The sequence below is a fragment of the Trichechus manatus genome, unplaced genomic scaffold, assembly GCF_000243295.1.
Source record: "Trichechus manatus latirostris isolate Lorelei unplaced genomic scaffold, TriManLat1.0 scaffold00020, whole genome shotgun sequence".
NCBI classification, from domain to species: domain Eukaryota; kingdom Metazoa; phylum Chordata; class Mammalia; order Sirenia; family Trichechidae; genus Trichechus; species Trichechus manatus.
The window spans coordinates 8,468,452-8,485,357 of NW_004443956.1; the positions used below are offsets into that span (position 1 = coordinate 8,468,452).

General features: G+C 40.1%; 1 protein-coding gene across 8 annotated transcripts in view; it reads left to right on the forward strand.

Moving 5' to 3' along the window:
• FRMD4B (FERM domain containing 4B) overlaps positions 1-16,906 on the forward strand; it is a 223,371-nt gene that overhangs the window by 192,054 nt on the left and 14,411 nt on the right. For all 8 annotated transcript variants that reach the window (XM_004372718.3, XM_023727926.1, XM_023727925.1 and 5 more), the window contains exons 12-19: positions 5,473-5,549; positions 7,056-7,194; positions 7,830-7,971; positions 8,947-9,080; positions 9,175-9,294; positions 10,458-10,686; positions 14,027-14,083; positions 15,371-15,518. In XM_004372718.3, the coding sequence (XP_004372775.1) occupies positions 5,473-5,549; positions 7,056-7,194; positions 7,830-7,971; positions 8,947-9,080; positions 9,175-9,294; positions 10,458-10,686; positions 14,027-14,083; positions 15,371-15,518 (1,046 nt within the window). The remainder of the gene's footprint in view (positions 1-5,472; positions 5,550-7,055; positions 7,195-7,829; positions 7,972-8,946; positions 9,081-9,174; positions 9,295-10,457; positions 10,687-14,026; positions 14,084-15,370; positions 15,519-16,906) is intronic.

Consider the following 16,906-nt stretch of genomic DNA (forward strand, 5'->3'; position numbering starts at 1 on the left):
AACTGCAAGTGGTGGAACCAGAATCCAAACCAAGACAGCCTGTCTTGGTTCACTCGGTTCATGTAAGCCCCACAAGGGAGGCAACCTGTTGATCATTCACCGACAAGAACAGGACCTTGCACACAGAAGATCCTCAAGAAATGTTCGTTAATTAATAATAAATGAGTGAATAATGACTTGAAATGCTATGGAAGTACACATTCCCCTGTTACCTAAAGGTCACTCTGCTTTTCCTTATAGTCTCGTTTTCTGAAGATTGACAATAACTTCAGATATTTAGGAGCCATAACAATGGGGTGGGGATGGGAGACAAGTGATTTCTTCTAATTCTTAAAGTTTAAAAAAGTGGGTGGGCTGTAACTAAATATTGATTATAGATTTCAACAAAAAAGGCTTAAATACTTCGACACGTTCATGTCATTAACTGTAATGATGTGTGACAAATTATTCTAAAAACATCACCTTTCTTTACATCTACCCAAACCAATACCCATTGCTATCGAGTTGATTCCAACTCTTAGCAACCCTATAGGACAGAGTAGAACCGCCTCATAGAGTTTCCAAGAGCACCTGGTGGATTTGAACTGCTGACCTTTTGGTTAGCAGCCATAGCACTTAATCACTACACCACCAGGATTTCCTCTTTACTAAGGATGAAGGAAATTTATTCTGATTTTATTATTATATACAAGTTCACTTTCCAAAATAGGGTTTGATTCCTCCCTGGTGTTCTGTATCCATTATTAAATTTTAGACACTTTATTTTTTTTAAGACAGGAAGATTGGTGTTTTTTGGATACATTCTTCTTCCCTTATAATAGTTTCTTGCTTATCTTTGTTAATCTATAGGCAGTCCTGGGATTATGAACGAGTTCTGTTTCTAACTCTGTCTTTAAATTAAATTTGTACGTAAATCGAAACAGTTAGGTACCATTCATATCAATTGTCAGTCAAATGTTTGTCTTAGTATATTGTATATACTGTACCTTTCTAAAAAAAATTAAACACTTCCAGATACACTAAGACATCTCTAACATAATTATACAGTAATAATAATGTTTTGTTGAATGTTGCAAAGTAGTGCTAGTTTGTTATTACAAACCATTGTATGTACCTCAAATTTTTAACATATTAGGCTTTACGGGGGTTGGTTCATAATTCCCAGGGTCGTACGTAAGTCAGATGTTCGTAAACCGGGACTGCCTATACTATTTATATTGCACCTCTTACTTTTTCTCTCTGTCTTATCTATCTATCTAATTTTGCGATCTCAGAATTAATCCCAAGCATCGTCTCATCTATTGCTATCTACTTCCTTCTTTTGATACCAAAGTTCACACTATTCATTCTAGAATACAAAGAGATTAGGGAGACCTAATTTATAGGTTTTTTTCCTTCTTACAAGTATTTCCCTTTGTCACAAGCACTGTAAATTCTAAAAGAACAGAATTTCAAACTTTTATACCTCCTGGTAAGTGCCACATAAACAGCCAAACCAAACCCACTGCCCTTGAGTCAGTTTCAACTCATAGTGACCCTACAGGACAGAGTAGAACTGCCACCTAGGTTTTTATGGAAGCAGACTGCCACATCTTTCTCCCAAGGAGCGGCTGGTAGATTCAAACGGCGGACCTTTCCATTAGCAGCTGAGCCCTTAACCACTGTGCCGCCAGGGCTCCTCACATAAATAGCAGTGAATATTAATTACTGATAATATGATCAGCATTGCTGTTATACCTGTATAATAATCACTTCAGGAAAGATTTCAGTTTCATGCTGAATGCTGTATTATCAGGTAAATAAAGCTCCAGTTTCGTTTTTAACTTTGCAAGATTGGAGTGTTGACTTGGGCAAAATAATTTTGTTCCTATTTTAATATGAAAATTACAAATGTGTGTATGCACACACACACAGATTACATAAATAGTCCTACCCTATAAGACACTATACCCTATAATAATCTTACCTTATAGGGACACTAATGTTCTCCAAATAATAGAAAATGTGAAGCATACTTTGCTTCCTTCTACCTTCTTTTGAACTTGGATCTCTGTCCTCAAATCTAGAGTGTTTTCTTTGTGGCCGTCTTTTCCAAGTTTCAGATCATTTAAAGTATTCCTCATTACAGGATAGGTGGTTTCTCTAATGCAGAGCCTCCAGCAAGTCAGGTCAGCTTAATGGATATTTTTTTTTACCAGTTTCCCCTTCTCCTTCCACTTGTCTGATATCTCCACGTGATTTTGACCAGAGGGGGCATCTTATTATCCCTTGAAGGAAAGCACTGGTGTGTAGCAAAAGGGAATGAACTGAACATTGATCAGTTGCCTGCAGTGTGCCCAGCTCTACCCTAGGCACATTGCATGAGTGATCTTTGTTTGGGTAAATGAATTCATATCACTTCAGTTCCACTGCCATTTTCAGAGCCTCATCCTTGTTCTCTGAGATCCAGAACACCAAAATAATTTTAAAAGTACAATAGGATAGTGATTTCAGAAATTTCAGAGGAAGAACTCACTTATTTCCAGCTGCTAGCGAGATCAAGTGTCGTTACAGCAACTCAAGCACTGATAAGAATCACAATGATAATAATGTTATGAAATGTCTACATCAGGACCTCTCACATGGCTGGGAGCTGGAAGTCCCAGTCTCCTATAAAATTGATGGAACTGCGTTCATTTTATATAAAGTTTTCTTGCTATTTTATTTTGAGAAAAAATACAGAAGAGTACCAAGAATATGGTAACACCTGCCTACCTAGCTGAATTGATGATTATTAAGTTTGTTGTATTTGCTTCATCTTAATTTTGTTAAGAAAAAGTAAACATCGCTGGTTACATGGACGTTTTCTGTATTACATAGCCCTTGGCTGTTCCACCCCTCCCTCCGAAGAGGCAACCCCTGTCAAGAATTAAGCTTGCATCATTCCAGCCCACTTTTATACTATTACAGACACATATATGAAATCATATTTTTCACAAACTAAGATTTCAGGTGGGGAAATGGCTTTGCTTCACAGACTTAGGGTCCTTGGGTGGTCCACCCAGCTGTGGTGTGGAAGAAAGATGTGACGATCTGCTTCTGTAAGGATCACAGCTGTGAAAACCCTATGGAGCAGTTCTACTCTGTAACACATGGGGTCGCTATGAGTCAGAATCAACTCGATGGCAATAGGTTTGGTTTTGGGGTTTCAGACTTAAAAATCCAATCTTATTCCCGTATCTTCTTTTGTAAACCCACTTGCTGTTTAATTATTTTGAATTCTCTGAATAAGTCAAAGCCTTTCACCTTTTAAGCAGAGTTTGTGCTCACAGGAAGGAGCTCCGGTGATGCAATGGTTAAGCACTTTACTGCTAACCAAAAGGTCAGTGGTTAGAACTCACCAGCTACTCTGCGGGGAAAGGAGTGGCAGTCGGCTTCGTAAAGATTACAGCGTAGGAAACCCTATGGGGCAGTTCTGCTCTGTCCTGCAGGGTGGCTGTGAGTCAGAATCAACTCCATAGCAACGGGTTTGGGTTTTGGTCCTCGCAGGGAGCGTGTTTGCCCTCAGTGCAGGAACGTGATGAATGGAGTCAAAAGCGATAGCGTTTCACATTTGTAAGTGATAAAGGGGAGGTGGTGGCTTTCAGAGATCATGTTTCAAGTCCAGCCCTGGTTTTCATGTGTGTGGGAATGGACGCAAAGGAAAACACAGCTGAGCTGCATTGTAACTCTTCCTGTAGAACCTGTTCACATCCAGGGTGAGTAACGCTGGGTAGAAATGTCTCCCCAAAACAGCCTCCGGTGAAATCTGCCTGGATTCAAAGCAACTCACTTTCCGGGAAGTCTCATCCGAATCCAAACTGCACCCCATTTAAAAATGTCTCTCACTTTTGGGGAAATCTGCTAGTGAGAACTTTGGTCTCCTCTCCCAGCCGGCGTGGAGTAGGACTGGGGAGGTGCCACTCGACAGAGTTGCTGATGTCAGCGGTGTGTCAGCTGTGGGAGGCTCGGTTTGTGAAACTGAGTTACACCTAAGTGTCTTATGAAATTCAGTTCAGAACTCACCAGAGCAGCTGTCCGGGAGCGGGGAGGTGGAAGGAACTCGTGGGTTTCCCCTCATATTTCAATCCCATTTTTGGAACCCGAAGATTTAAAGAAATGAAAGCCTCAAGCCCACGGACATATTAGGAAATCGGTATGTAGCTGTGTGCTTTCACTAATTCCTCTCTGAACTTGCGTGAACGTTGTAGCTACAGATGGCTGTGTTAGGACCACGAAAGGTTGTGTTCTAAGTGTGAGCTGGTTTGTTTTACTCTGTTGGGGTTGGGGGTTCGGTCTGCGCACTTTTGTTGCACAACTGCATGTACACAGGGACCTTCAGCTCATTCTGGCCGCTTACATGAGGTTTACATGTTTGTGAAAAGTCTTGGTTTCTGTACTTCACGAAATGGGTTTGCTGATAGGGCTTTGCAGAAAGTTCTTAAACACTAACCAAGCTATTGAAAAATTATGACTATTTAGACAACTAAAATGCTCTTGTAAGATTCTTTGCACATAATTTTAAAATCCATCCAGTGTCTGATAATGGAATGAAATTGCTGCACGATTATTCCCTAATTATCAAGACTGGGGCAGGGAAGAATTCAACTCTCAAATCCCCGTTGAGAAGGACAAGTTGAGGCTCAGGCTAGTACAAGATCTAACATGGGAGACTGGGAAAGACCCCCTGAAGGCGTACTCATTTCTGTGAATGAGCTGCCGTTTACCAAATGATTCTTTGGTTTTCAGGTGTACATTGCTAATAAAGCCTGTTTCTCCTGACCAAGTGGCAGATACTACTGAGCACAGCGCTTTAGTGTCAGCATTGCAAGTACAGAGGCTGGATTCTATTTGTAAAAACTGGGGCTGTAGCTCAGGAAGGAAGAGGACACCACCAGCGTCTGCCCCCGACCCTGGCCTCCAATTCCTAGTCATAGGTTTCGGTGGCTTGAGTGGGCAGACTGTGAATCACCTCGACGTGGGCTTCCGTTTTACTTTCACTTTGCGGTCTTTTGAAATCTAATCTCCTGTCTCATTGAAACACCTCTTTGAATATTTTTCCATTTAAAAGTGAAGCCAACATCTCTGGGCAGAAGACACATGCTTACTGGAATCTAGGAGGATTTCACTCACTATTGATTCTTTCACCTAGGTGAGTCAGAGGAAAAATAGTATGCATGTTCCTCTACAGATGCCTAGTTTTATTGTTCAAGGAAGATCTACCGGTGAGATGAAGCTTAATAATTAAAGATTACTGTCAGAAAAAAGGATGAAATGGTTTCCGGTTGTAGTTGATTTGTAAAAAAGACTGAGTCATGTACTTGTGCTTGAAATCTTAACAGTGCAGGCCTTCCTGGGATCCTAAAAGCATTTGATTATGAAGCTGATCTGTACGTTTAGAAAAAATAAAAATAACTAAAGCTCTGTGGCTTTTCTGTCTTCTTCATTTTTTAGTTATTCCAATGGAAACAGCTGGAGAATTTATACTTCCGTGAGAAAAAATTTGCTGTGGAAGTTCACGATCCAAGAAGGTGAGGGTCACAGACTTTTCTCTGTGTTGATCTGGTCCCTTTATGAATAATGCTACTAAGAGCATTCGTGTATAAGTGTTTGTATGGATGTCTGCTTTCATTTCTCTTGGGTATATAGCTAGGAGCGGAATTGCTGGGCCATATTGTAACTCTACGTTTAACCTTTCGAGGAGCTGCCAAATGGCTTTCCAAAGTGGCTCACCATTTTGCTTTCCCATCAGCACTGTGTGAGGCTTTCAAGTTCTCCACATCCTAAATTATAAGTTAAATTATAGCCATTCTCATAAGTGTGTAGTGGCATCTCATTGTGGTTTTGATGTGCATTTCTCTCATGACTGATGATGCTGAGCATCTTTTCATGTACTTACTGGCCCTTTGTATTTCTTCTTTAGGGAAATGCCTATTCAGATCTTTTGCTCGTGTTAAAGTTTGATAGTCCTGGTCACTTTCAGGAATCCCTGGGTGGTACAAATGGTTAACTTGCTCAGCTGCTAATCAAAAGGTTGGAGGTTCAAGTTCACCCAGAGACACCTCAGAAGAAAGCCCTGGAGACCTACTTCTGAAAAATCAGCCACTGAAAACCCTATGGAAGCACAGTTCTACTCTGACATACATGGGGTTGCCATGAGTCAGAATCAACTCAATGATAACTGGTTTAATGACTAGTAATTGGTTTTGGTCACTTTGAGAAAACAGTTACCAAGTTTTGAACATGAATCAAGGTCCAAGTTCTCATGAGAAATTCTTACTCAGTCCAGAGTGGTTGCTTTTTTGTACAAAGATACATTTATAGATGTTTGGAGGTCAGAAAGCTAGGGGGAAGCAGCTGTGCCAAAAAGATGACCCAATGAGATAAGGCAATTCCAACAAAGAACGTTAGTTCTCCCCAACACACACACACACACACACACACGCACACAGTGTCTGTCCGTCTGTCACTCTCCCTACGCTTCCCAACCCCCTCTGACTTCCCTCTCCCCCCCCCCTTTTTTTTATCTTTGCACAAGCAATACTCTGGACCAGCTGTGGACTTGCACATTTTCAGACAGTATCATTTTGTCTATGCTCTGAAAATGTCAGCCATTCAAATCTACCTACCTCAGAAATACCCTTTCACCTTGGAAAACGTGCTGATCCCACAGGTCTTGGCTGCTTCATCTAGAAAATAGCATCACATTTATTTCTTACAACTTGTGACGGTTGTGCAGCTTACGATTTTTAACTAAATGTTTTTAGTACAACCTCTCAGTTGACGAATTCCTTGCCTGCTTTGTGTGTGTGTGGTGTTTTAATACACTGGCTTATACAGAAAGAGAGCGCTAGGTTATGGCCAATGTTTGTCATAAAAGGGAAAAATGAGAAGCTTGGCTCTTGTCGGCAGAAGACCGAGTGCAGCAGGAAGACAATTAAGAAGAAGATGCTCTGTTACAACATTATTCCCTGGGTACGTTTTGCGTTGTGCTGGGCCAGAGGCAAATAATTTGAGTTCTTTCCTTAATCTTTCAGGATTTCAGTGTCAAGAAGGACCTTTGGGCAAAGTGGCCTCTTTGTGCAGACCTGGTATGCAAACTCTTCTCTCATCAAATCCATCTGGGTGATGGCAATTAGTCAGCATCAGTTTTACTTGGACCGGAAGCAGAGCAAAGTAAGTAACCAGAAGCCTTACTATAGGGACAGATTCCAATCTCTCGTTTGCTTTCTGTTCAGAAGATAAGCTTTCTCAGAAAAGATGCAAACACTTGGGTTTTTGCTCTTTTAGGTTTTTTTTTTTTTTTTTTTAACTTCTGTTGTTGTTAGGTGCCATCGACTCATAGACCCCGTGTACAACAGAATGAAACACTGCCCGGTCCTGCGCCATCCTCACAGTCATTGCTATATTTGAGCCCATTGTTGCAGCCACTGTGTCAATCCACCAATTATTTAAACTTTACCACCAAATATTTTAGTTTTTCTTACATGTAAAAGATGGGCTATGTAAGTATTGGTTTAAAAGTTGTAAGATTTGCCATCGATTCAGCATGTTTGTGTGTGTACACGGGTGGCATTGCTGGTGACATTTTAAAGTTAGTGACTGAGCCATACCATGAGAGAGAATCATGCATAGTTACTAAGAATATTTTAGCTGCAAAGCTTAAGTCTTGTGTTTTTTCTGAATTTTAATATATCAAAAGTTCACATTATCACACTTGTTGACATTTTTATTCTATAGTAGCTATACTCTTAGTTACTCGAGGTATGTCAGATTGAGTGAATTTTGTTTCACTGCCGTGTACCTCTTAGGCAAAAATTCCTTCGGCCAGGAGTTTAGACGACATTGCAATGGATTTGACAGAGACGGGAACACCGAGGGTCTCCAAACTGGTGTCACTGGAGGCAAAAAATCAGCTCATCATGGCAAGCAACGGCAGTTTAATCTCCTCAGGTAATACCTGGGAGGGTGAAAAAAGTGCAAGCCATCTTTGTTTTGTTTAATATGTATGTATTTTTTGGTCATAACCCACCCCCTCCTTTTTAATTGTGGTACACATACGTGTCACATAACATTTGCTGTTCAACATTCTTAACATGGACAGTTCAGTGACATTGTGTTCATCACACTGTGCCACCATCACCACAGAAACCACTTCCAAAGGCATCTTTTAACCCATTGTTTTAGGAATAAGTATATCACCATTTATAGTGTGCCACAATTTTGAACTAATTTTAGAAAGAGTCAAAAGAAAGTTAAGTTATAGGCAGTCAGATTGTAGAAGTAGCACTAGATACAAAGATAGTGAGTTCCCAGAGGTGGCTTGAGAGGGCATTTGTTCCTTCCCCCTCTCCCCATAAGTTCCATCAACTTTCCCCCATCTTTGTTTTCTTGATACAGATAATTGTCTAATTATACATGTAATAGAACGTACTATACAAACATGACTGCCCTCAAAATGTGATTGCTGCCCCCAAGTCCTCCCTCTGAAGAACTTCTAGAATGTATAACTTTCTTCTGCCTAACGAACTTCTGATGTCTAACTTTCCTTTGCACAGGACGTCCCACTGCCTTGCTTGCTTTCTAAAAGAACCTTTTTAACATTTAACCTCAAGGAACATCTTACCTTTTCTCCTGCTCAGAAAAAAGACATTTTTTCTTGGGTGTACTTGCAACATTAAGCTTTTTATCACTTCTTCCAAAAAGACGGAGCCAGAATGCAAAGGGCACATTTGATTAGCAGGCTCTGTTTGATGCCCAGAAGCATGAGAAAATGTTCTCCAATTTCCTTTTATTATGTTCAGAAACAAGGAGAGAAGAAATAAACTACCATTTAATAGCAGGTTCGCCTTCAAAATCCTTTGTCCTTTAAACAGGAAGGAAACATGCCTTGTATAAACCTTCCCTGCTTCCCTCCCCCACCCCCAGGTTCCCAGGACTCAGAGGTTAGTGAGGAACAAAAGAGAGAGAAAATCCTGGAACTCAAGAAGAAGGAAAAGCTGTTACAAGAAAAACTCCTGCAGAAAGTCGAGGAACTGAAGAAGATCTGCTTGCGGGAGGCTGTGAGTGTCATCTGTGTTTTCAGGTTCTTCAAATTGTGTTTGTCACTTCAGGCCAATGACAATGATCCCCTCTCAATTCTGTGCTCTTTTCCAGGAGCTCACTGGCAAAATGCCAAAGGAGTATCCACTGAGTGTAGGCGAGAAGCCCCCTCAGGTGCGAAGGCGTGTGGGCACTGCGTTCAGATTAGATGACAACCTGCTGCCAAGTGAAGAGGTACGGCCCCCAGCTCTGAGCACTTCTACTACCAGCGAGACCAGAAAGCATCCATTGAACGTGGTGGACTCACTCGTTCCTTGGGTTTTTGAGTCAATGCTGTACATTTTAATCTCACCAGTCAAAATAGATAGCTTAGACCAAAGTGATCCCTTTCTTTCATGCACACACCAATTAAAACTGAGTTATTTTCTTACTTCTGTACTCCCCAAAACATGGACAACATTAAATAATCGCTGAATCTTTACAAATTGAGAAACTGTATTGTAAGAATTAAGAACCCCAGCATGGGACTCTTCCACTGAGAACTGAGTAGCCTCTGGCAAGTAGCTTACCCTCTCTAAAGCTTCATTTCTCAAGTCTCAGTTTCCTCATCTGTAAAATGGGGGTAATGACCATACTTCCCTCTGAGGGATGCAGTGAGTATTAAATGAGATAATACATGTAAAGCACGCAGCTATAATAACATTAAAAGATTTGCTAGCCAGTATTTTTCATTTTTACGTCATTAAACTATATGACTCTACCCATGTGTCTTTTAGAAAATTTAGCAGTCTTCGCTTTAGAAAACAATAGCTGTTTATATTAGTAATAAACTGAGCTTTGCTATCAAGTGCTCACTGTGTAATCAGCTCTAGGTAAGCAACACATACGCATTATCTCATTTAATCTTCACCACACTTTTATAAGGTGAGCATTAGCTCTGTTTTACAAAAAAGGAAAAAAAATTGAGGCGTTAAGAAATTAAGCAGTATGCCCAGGTCCGCACAGCCAAGAACCACCAGACAGAAGAATCAAGTTCAAATTTATCTGTCTCTAAAGTTATGCATATGAATACAACATTGTGCATCAATGAGTCTTGGGTTAAGAATCTCTTGAAAAAGATGATCTTCACCCAACCAACTGAATGAAGGAAGGGCCATCCCCTCCCATACAAAGGGAAGAGGCTTGGACTAATGAAAAGTTCAAGTAAGATGGACAAGGGAGGTCTTACCTGCTAGGAAAGTACGTAAGGATGCCTATGCAGGAAAGTTTGGATTTTTTTCTCAAAAAGCGTCTGATGGAAGAATGTACCAGACATTGCATTTTATTGTCCAATGCATCTGAGAGTGACTGTATATGATCACAAAATTAAAACAGCATGATTAATAATATATATGCAGGATCCTGCTTTGCAAGAGCTGGAGAGCAATTTCCTAATACAGCAAAAGCTTGTTGAAGCTGCAAAGAAACTTGCCAGGGAGCCAGACCTTTGTAAAACCGTGAAGAAAAAACGGAAGCAAGACTACACAGATGCCGTGAAAAAGCTGCAGGAGATCGAAAATGCAATAAATGAATACCGAATGAGATGTGGAAAGAAACCCAGCCAGAAAGCAACAGTTATTTTACCAGGTTAGTAATATGTAAGGTTTTTTGAGTCACGACATAGTCAGTGCTCTTGATGGTTATGTGGCATTTCCAAGCCAGTTCATTTGCTGAGGGATGGGACGGAAGAAAGAACAGGATCAAAAGTAAGCTTCTTAGGATAAAAATGGTTTGGAATTTCAGTCTTACAAGTTTAGAAGCTTGATTTTCAGCGACTTTCTCACTATTGAAATACTATACTATTGTACTGTTTTACTTTTCAGGGTGAAAGAGTGTGCACAGAAATACTGGTTCATCGTAAGACAGACTCACCTTTAACTGGCTTGATGTCTTTGCATGAAATACATTTGTCAGTACAGGATATTAAGAGAACTGGGCCCTATCCAGCAGACCATGCATTTTCTTAAGGACCTAGCCATAGATGTGTGGCTAGAGATGCACTCTTAGAATTATTATCATTATTGGAGGTTATTTAAAGATATTGGAAAATGTTCGTGATATAGTGTCAAATGCTGAAAGGCAGGATACCGAGTTGTACCCACAGCACAATCCCAAATTTGTGGACCGTGCACGTGCAAGGTTGTTTGGGAAATACTTAAAAATATTAATAATGATGGAATTTCAAGCAGTTTCATTTTCTTCTTAATACTCCTGTATTTTCCTAATTCTCAACAGTATGTATCTATTACTTTCATTTTCAGAAAAAAAGGTAATCAGAGAAATCTCATTTAGATAGATTTCAAGTCCAGTTGGCCTTCCACATTTATTAGCACTATTTTTAGTCATGATGGTTGGCTGAAATATGATGTATTTCCTTGATTTCATGACTACTTTTTCATATTTTAACGTCTGTGAAATTGAGATATTTCTGATATTAGGTGTCTTACAATTACAATTGGCAGTATCTTTTCTTGTTTTACTGGGATATGAAATAGTAACATTTGACTACCAGTGACACCTTATATTTGATGAATGTGGTAACTGGCTTTAAAGTATGCTCAAGTCTTGGGCATATGATTTCTAAAGCAGAGATATGGCATTTGAAAAGGAAATGCACAGACATGAGCCCAGAAGTATCAGTCAACTAGAGCTGGAGAATTCAGGGTGGCGTTGGCTCTAAATAAGAGATCCAGTTGGCCTTGGCCATGGTTACCTACAAACATGGGTGATTAGCAGTGTACTTTGCTTGTGTGGCCATTTGTCGTGGCCCATTCATCCCCAAACTGTGCAAGATTCAAGTGTTCTCCTTCACTATGACTGACATTTGGGCAGCAGATGGTGTCAGTGGCTGAACACATATTGAATTGATTTTTTTTTTTTTTAGTGTGCCTGACAGCTGACTGTACTGGCACCTCGCCTCCAAACCCCACTGTGTGTCTAAATTAAGAGAAGGTCTGCCTGGCTGTGTTAGAGATTAACGTTTGCGATTGGATGGGGAGAGCCCCCTCATAATGGCTGTGAAGCTTACATTGAGGTGTCCTGTTTGCTTGTAGCCTTGCCAATACACTCGACACTGAGTGTGGAATGATTTGCCAAAGCAGATCAACACATCTGAGATGTCTCTTTTCACTATTTAACATTTGATGGTGCCAGTAATACTCAGAGTACTATGCGTGTTTCTAGCCAGCAGAGTTCTTTCAACAGAACGCTGTGTAGAGATAATAAAAGTAATAAGTATAGCTAACATTTATTGAGAATTTGTCATGTGCCAGGAGCTGGGCTAAGGGCACTCCATGCATTATTTCATTGAATGCTCCCCATAGCACTATGCAGTCAGTATTATAGTTATCCCCATTTTAGAGTTGAACCAAATGATGCTTAGCGAGATTAAGTCATTTTACACAAGGTCTCACACCTGATAAATGCGAAAATCATGATTTGAACCTAGGTCTAATTCAGTGGTTCTCAACCAGGGGCAGTTTTGTGCCTCCGCTGTCCACCAGTAACATAATGTACGGAGACTTTTGTGTGTGTGTGTGTACTTTAGGCATGCTCAAGTTAATCTCTCATACAAAAATTTATACACACATTGCTATTTGACCCTAGTTGCAATCCCTACAGTGTGACAGCACACTCCTCTTTTCCACCCCAGGTCCCCCATGTCCATTCAACCAGCTCCTATCCCTTTCTGCCTTCCATCTCGCCTCTGGACAGGAGTTACCCATTTAGTCTCGTGTATCTACTTGAACTAAGAAGCATACTCCTGATTAGCATCATTTTATGTTTTATAGTCTAGTCTAATATTTGAAGAGTTGGCTTCGGGAATGGTTTTAGTTCTGGGTTAACAGAGAGTCCGGGGGCCATGTCTTCTGGGATTCCTCTAGTCTCAGTCAGCCATTAAGTCTGGTGTTTTTACTAGTATTTGAGTTCTGCACTCCACTTTTCTCCTGCTCTGTCAGGGACTCTCTGTTGTGCCCCCTGTCAGGGCAGTCATTGGTGGTAGCTGGGCACCATCTAGTTCTTCTGGTTTCAGGCTGATGGAGTCTCTGGTTTATGTGGCCCTTTTGTCTCTTGGGCTAATATTTTCCTTGTGTCTCTGGTGTTCTTCATTCTCCTTTGCTCCAGGTGGGTTGGGACCAATTGTTGCACCTTAGTTGGCCTCTCTCAAGCTTTTAAGACCCCAGCCGCCACTCACCAAAGTGGAGTGCAGAACATCTTGTTAATAAACTTTGTTATGCCAGTTGACCTAGATGTCCCCCAAAATGTGGAGACATTTTTGGTTATCACAACAGGGGGGTTAAGAGGGTGCTGCTGATAGCTAGTGGGTGGAGGCAGGAGATGCTGCCGAACACCCCAGTATACACAGGACAGCCCCCACAGCAAAAAATTATCTCTTCTAAATGTCCAAAGTGCCACTATTGAGAAACCTTGGTCTAATTCAAAGGCTCATATACCACAGAAGTCTCCACACTCTATAGACAAGGCCCTTTTCTTCAGGGAAGGGTCAAAATGGTGTACTGCCAGTAAATTTGCAAACGAGGGTTCAAGTGTATTTTACATAGTATTTAGCATTTATGGCAAAAATGACCTTTCTAAGTTGCTGGTTGTAAGCACTCATTGTAGAGGGTAAAGTTTTTGTCCAGTATAGAACCTAGGCTAAAAACTGATTTTAAAATCAAAACTCCCTAGAAGTCAGTTCCATTTTCAGAAATAGTCCAATATAATACTTGGACACTATGTAAAATGTGTATATCTTCAGTAGTAGGTGATTCAGTTTCTTACAATAGCTAATTATTCTTAATGCTGTATAATTAGTTATATTTATCTAATTAAAAACAAACTATACTCCACTGAGGATTGCTTTGTTAAACTTGCTATCGGTATATCAATGCACGATTGTACTAAAGATGGTTATTTTTATTCACAGAAGACATAATCCCATCAGAGAGTAGCTCCTTATCTGACACTACCGCCTATGATGATCGTAAGTGGCTCCCCTTTTTCGTTTGAAAAATGTTATATATTCTGAAATACTGAATTTTTTGTTTTGTTTTGTTTTGTTAGTTAAGTGAAGTCTACTTGTTATTCTTTTTGGAAAAGTAGAATAAAGTAACTCATATTTATGCAAAATGGTTGAGAAAGGAGGTACTGTAATTGACCTCTATTCAGGTTAACTCAACATTAACGAACAAGACCATACAAATCCCATGATTTCAGGGAATTAGAATGCCATAACATGAGCAAGTAAGTCTCTCAAGAGGGATTGGTAAGACTGTAGGATTTTTTCCTTTTAGAGATCATTATAAACTCACAGCAAGTTGCATAGAAAATGCACAGTCCTTCACCCAGCTTCTCCAGCGGTGACATCTTATATGTCTGGAGTACAGTATCAATACCGAGAAATTATAATGTGGACTTGGATCATCACTGTATTCTGGATAAGTGGGAGTTTTTTTGTTTTGTCTTTGTTTTTCTTAGGGAAAAAAACACATTCTGGAAATTGGGTTACATGTCATTTTGTCAGTTTCTTCAGGTAGACCTTGCCTATTGTAATGGCCTGTGTTTGTTCAATACATTTCATGGTGAAATGGGTTTCATATCAAGTGATTGGGTATTTCCTATTAGTCCCCTTGTGCTTACACAGACAAGTTTGCTGTCTGTCATATGTGATTTGTAGTTTTTTGAAGAGCTCACAGAGGCTATTAACTCCCACCATTGCTGTGTCCCCTAAGTTTTATGATGCACAAAATCCCACCATTTCAGAATTCTTCCTTTGAGCTAAAGTTTAGTCATTCTTGCCATTCCTCTTTGAAAACGCAGATATCAGCGGGAGACGCAAGAAGCCTCTAATGACTTGGCATAAATTAGTTTTCAGTTTCAGCACTTTCAGTGACAGGGTGAGCCTTTGGTCAGGCAGAGAGGCCTAAGAACTTTAGAAGTAAAGGTGAACAAAGTATCCCAGGCCGCATTTTCAGGGCAGTATAACAGTATCACCCCTACCACCTGAGTGATTTCTTTGTTCAGAGTGGCACCTCTTGAATTGGCAAAAGTTGAATCATGTGCTCAGGAGAGAACTGAGTAATTTCTTTTTTCTAATGTATAAAATATAAAAATTAATTCCCCAAATGTTATATACTTTTAAATGTGTCATCTTTGGAAGAGCACTTTGTTCACCATATTTCTTTTTTGAGGTGTTGGCAAGATATGTATTTACTTATTTGGTTACCTACTTACCTACTTATTTATTCATTCATTTATTCGCTTACTACAGCCAATGACTCCTTTACTCTGGCTGGGCAGCGTTCAAGTTCGGTCCCTCGTTCTCCAAGGATTCTTCCCCCCAAGTCTCTCGGTATTGAGCGAATCCATTTCAGAAAGTCATCCATCAATGAACAGTTCGTGGATACCAGGCAGTCCAGGTGAGAGATTATACCATCAGCAAGGTTCATACCTGGCAGCTATGAAATCTTTTCTCCAAAATGGTTGACAGCATTTTCAATTGCTCTCACTTACCTTTGCAGAAGATGTTATCTTGCTCATTCTACTTACGAGCAAATGGAAGCATAAAAACTCAGTTGCTTGTTGTTCATATCAAGTGGCTGTGTTTTTAAGAGATCCTTTAAAAAATCATTTAGGTGTTCCTTGTTTTTAAAGTTCATGTGATTTGTGTCAGGTTTGGGTATGATGACTTCCATTATAATCAAGATTTGGGTTTAGTGTCCAAAATTCACTTTTGTAACCCATGCTCTAAGGAAACTGTCATTAAATATTACTCTGCTAAATCAGGTGACAGGACTGACTTCGGATCCTATTCATAAACATGGACTTAAACACTTTTTTAAACTGTAAAATAGATAATACAGTCTTTTCCTCATTTGTCTCAGATGAGCAATGCAAAGTGATTTAAAGATGTTACCCTTTAGACCCTGGCTTGCAGGCTGAATTGGCCCCACTGCCTGTTTCTGTATGGGACAGGAGCTAAAAATGGCTTTTATATAGATAGATAGATAGATAGATAGATAGATAATTGTACTTTAGATGAAGGTTAACAGAACAAACTAGTTTCCCATTAAACAGTTAGTACCCAGATTGTTTTATGACATTGGTCAACAACCCCACGACATGTCAACACTCGCCCTTCTCGAACTTGGGTTCCCTGTTACTAGCTTCCCTGTCCCCTCTTGCCTTCTCGTCCTTGCCCTTGGGCTGGTGTGCCCCTTTAATCTCATTTTGTTTTATGGGCCTGTCTAATCTTTGGTTGAAGGATGAACCTCGGGAGTGACTTCATTACTGAGCTAAAAGAGTGTTTTATATTTTTTTAATAGGTGGAAAAAGATCAAAAGAAATATTTTACAGTATGTGAAAATATGGAATTTGAATTGCAGTGTCCATAAATAAAGTTTTCTTGGAGCACAGCCATGCCCATTCATTCGCATATTGTCTATAGCTGCTTTTGCATTTCCTTGGCAGAGCTGAGTAGTCACAACAGAGTCCCTTTAGCCCACAAAGTCAAAATATTTACTATTGTTTATGTTATTATTACTATATAAAAATATTACTATTATTTAATATTGACAGAAAAAGTTTGCCACCCCCTGCTCTAGTTGTTTACAGTCTACTGTGTTCATTCAGGAAACCCTGGTGGCATAGTGGTTAAGAGCTATGGCTGTTAACCAGAAGGTCAGCAGTTTGAATCCACCAGGTGCTCCTTGGAAACCCTGTGGGGCAGTTGTACTCTGTCCTGTAGGGTTGCTATGAGTTGGAATCGACTTGACGGCGACGAGGGTTATGTTCAGTCAGAAGAAGA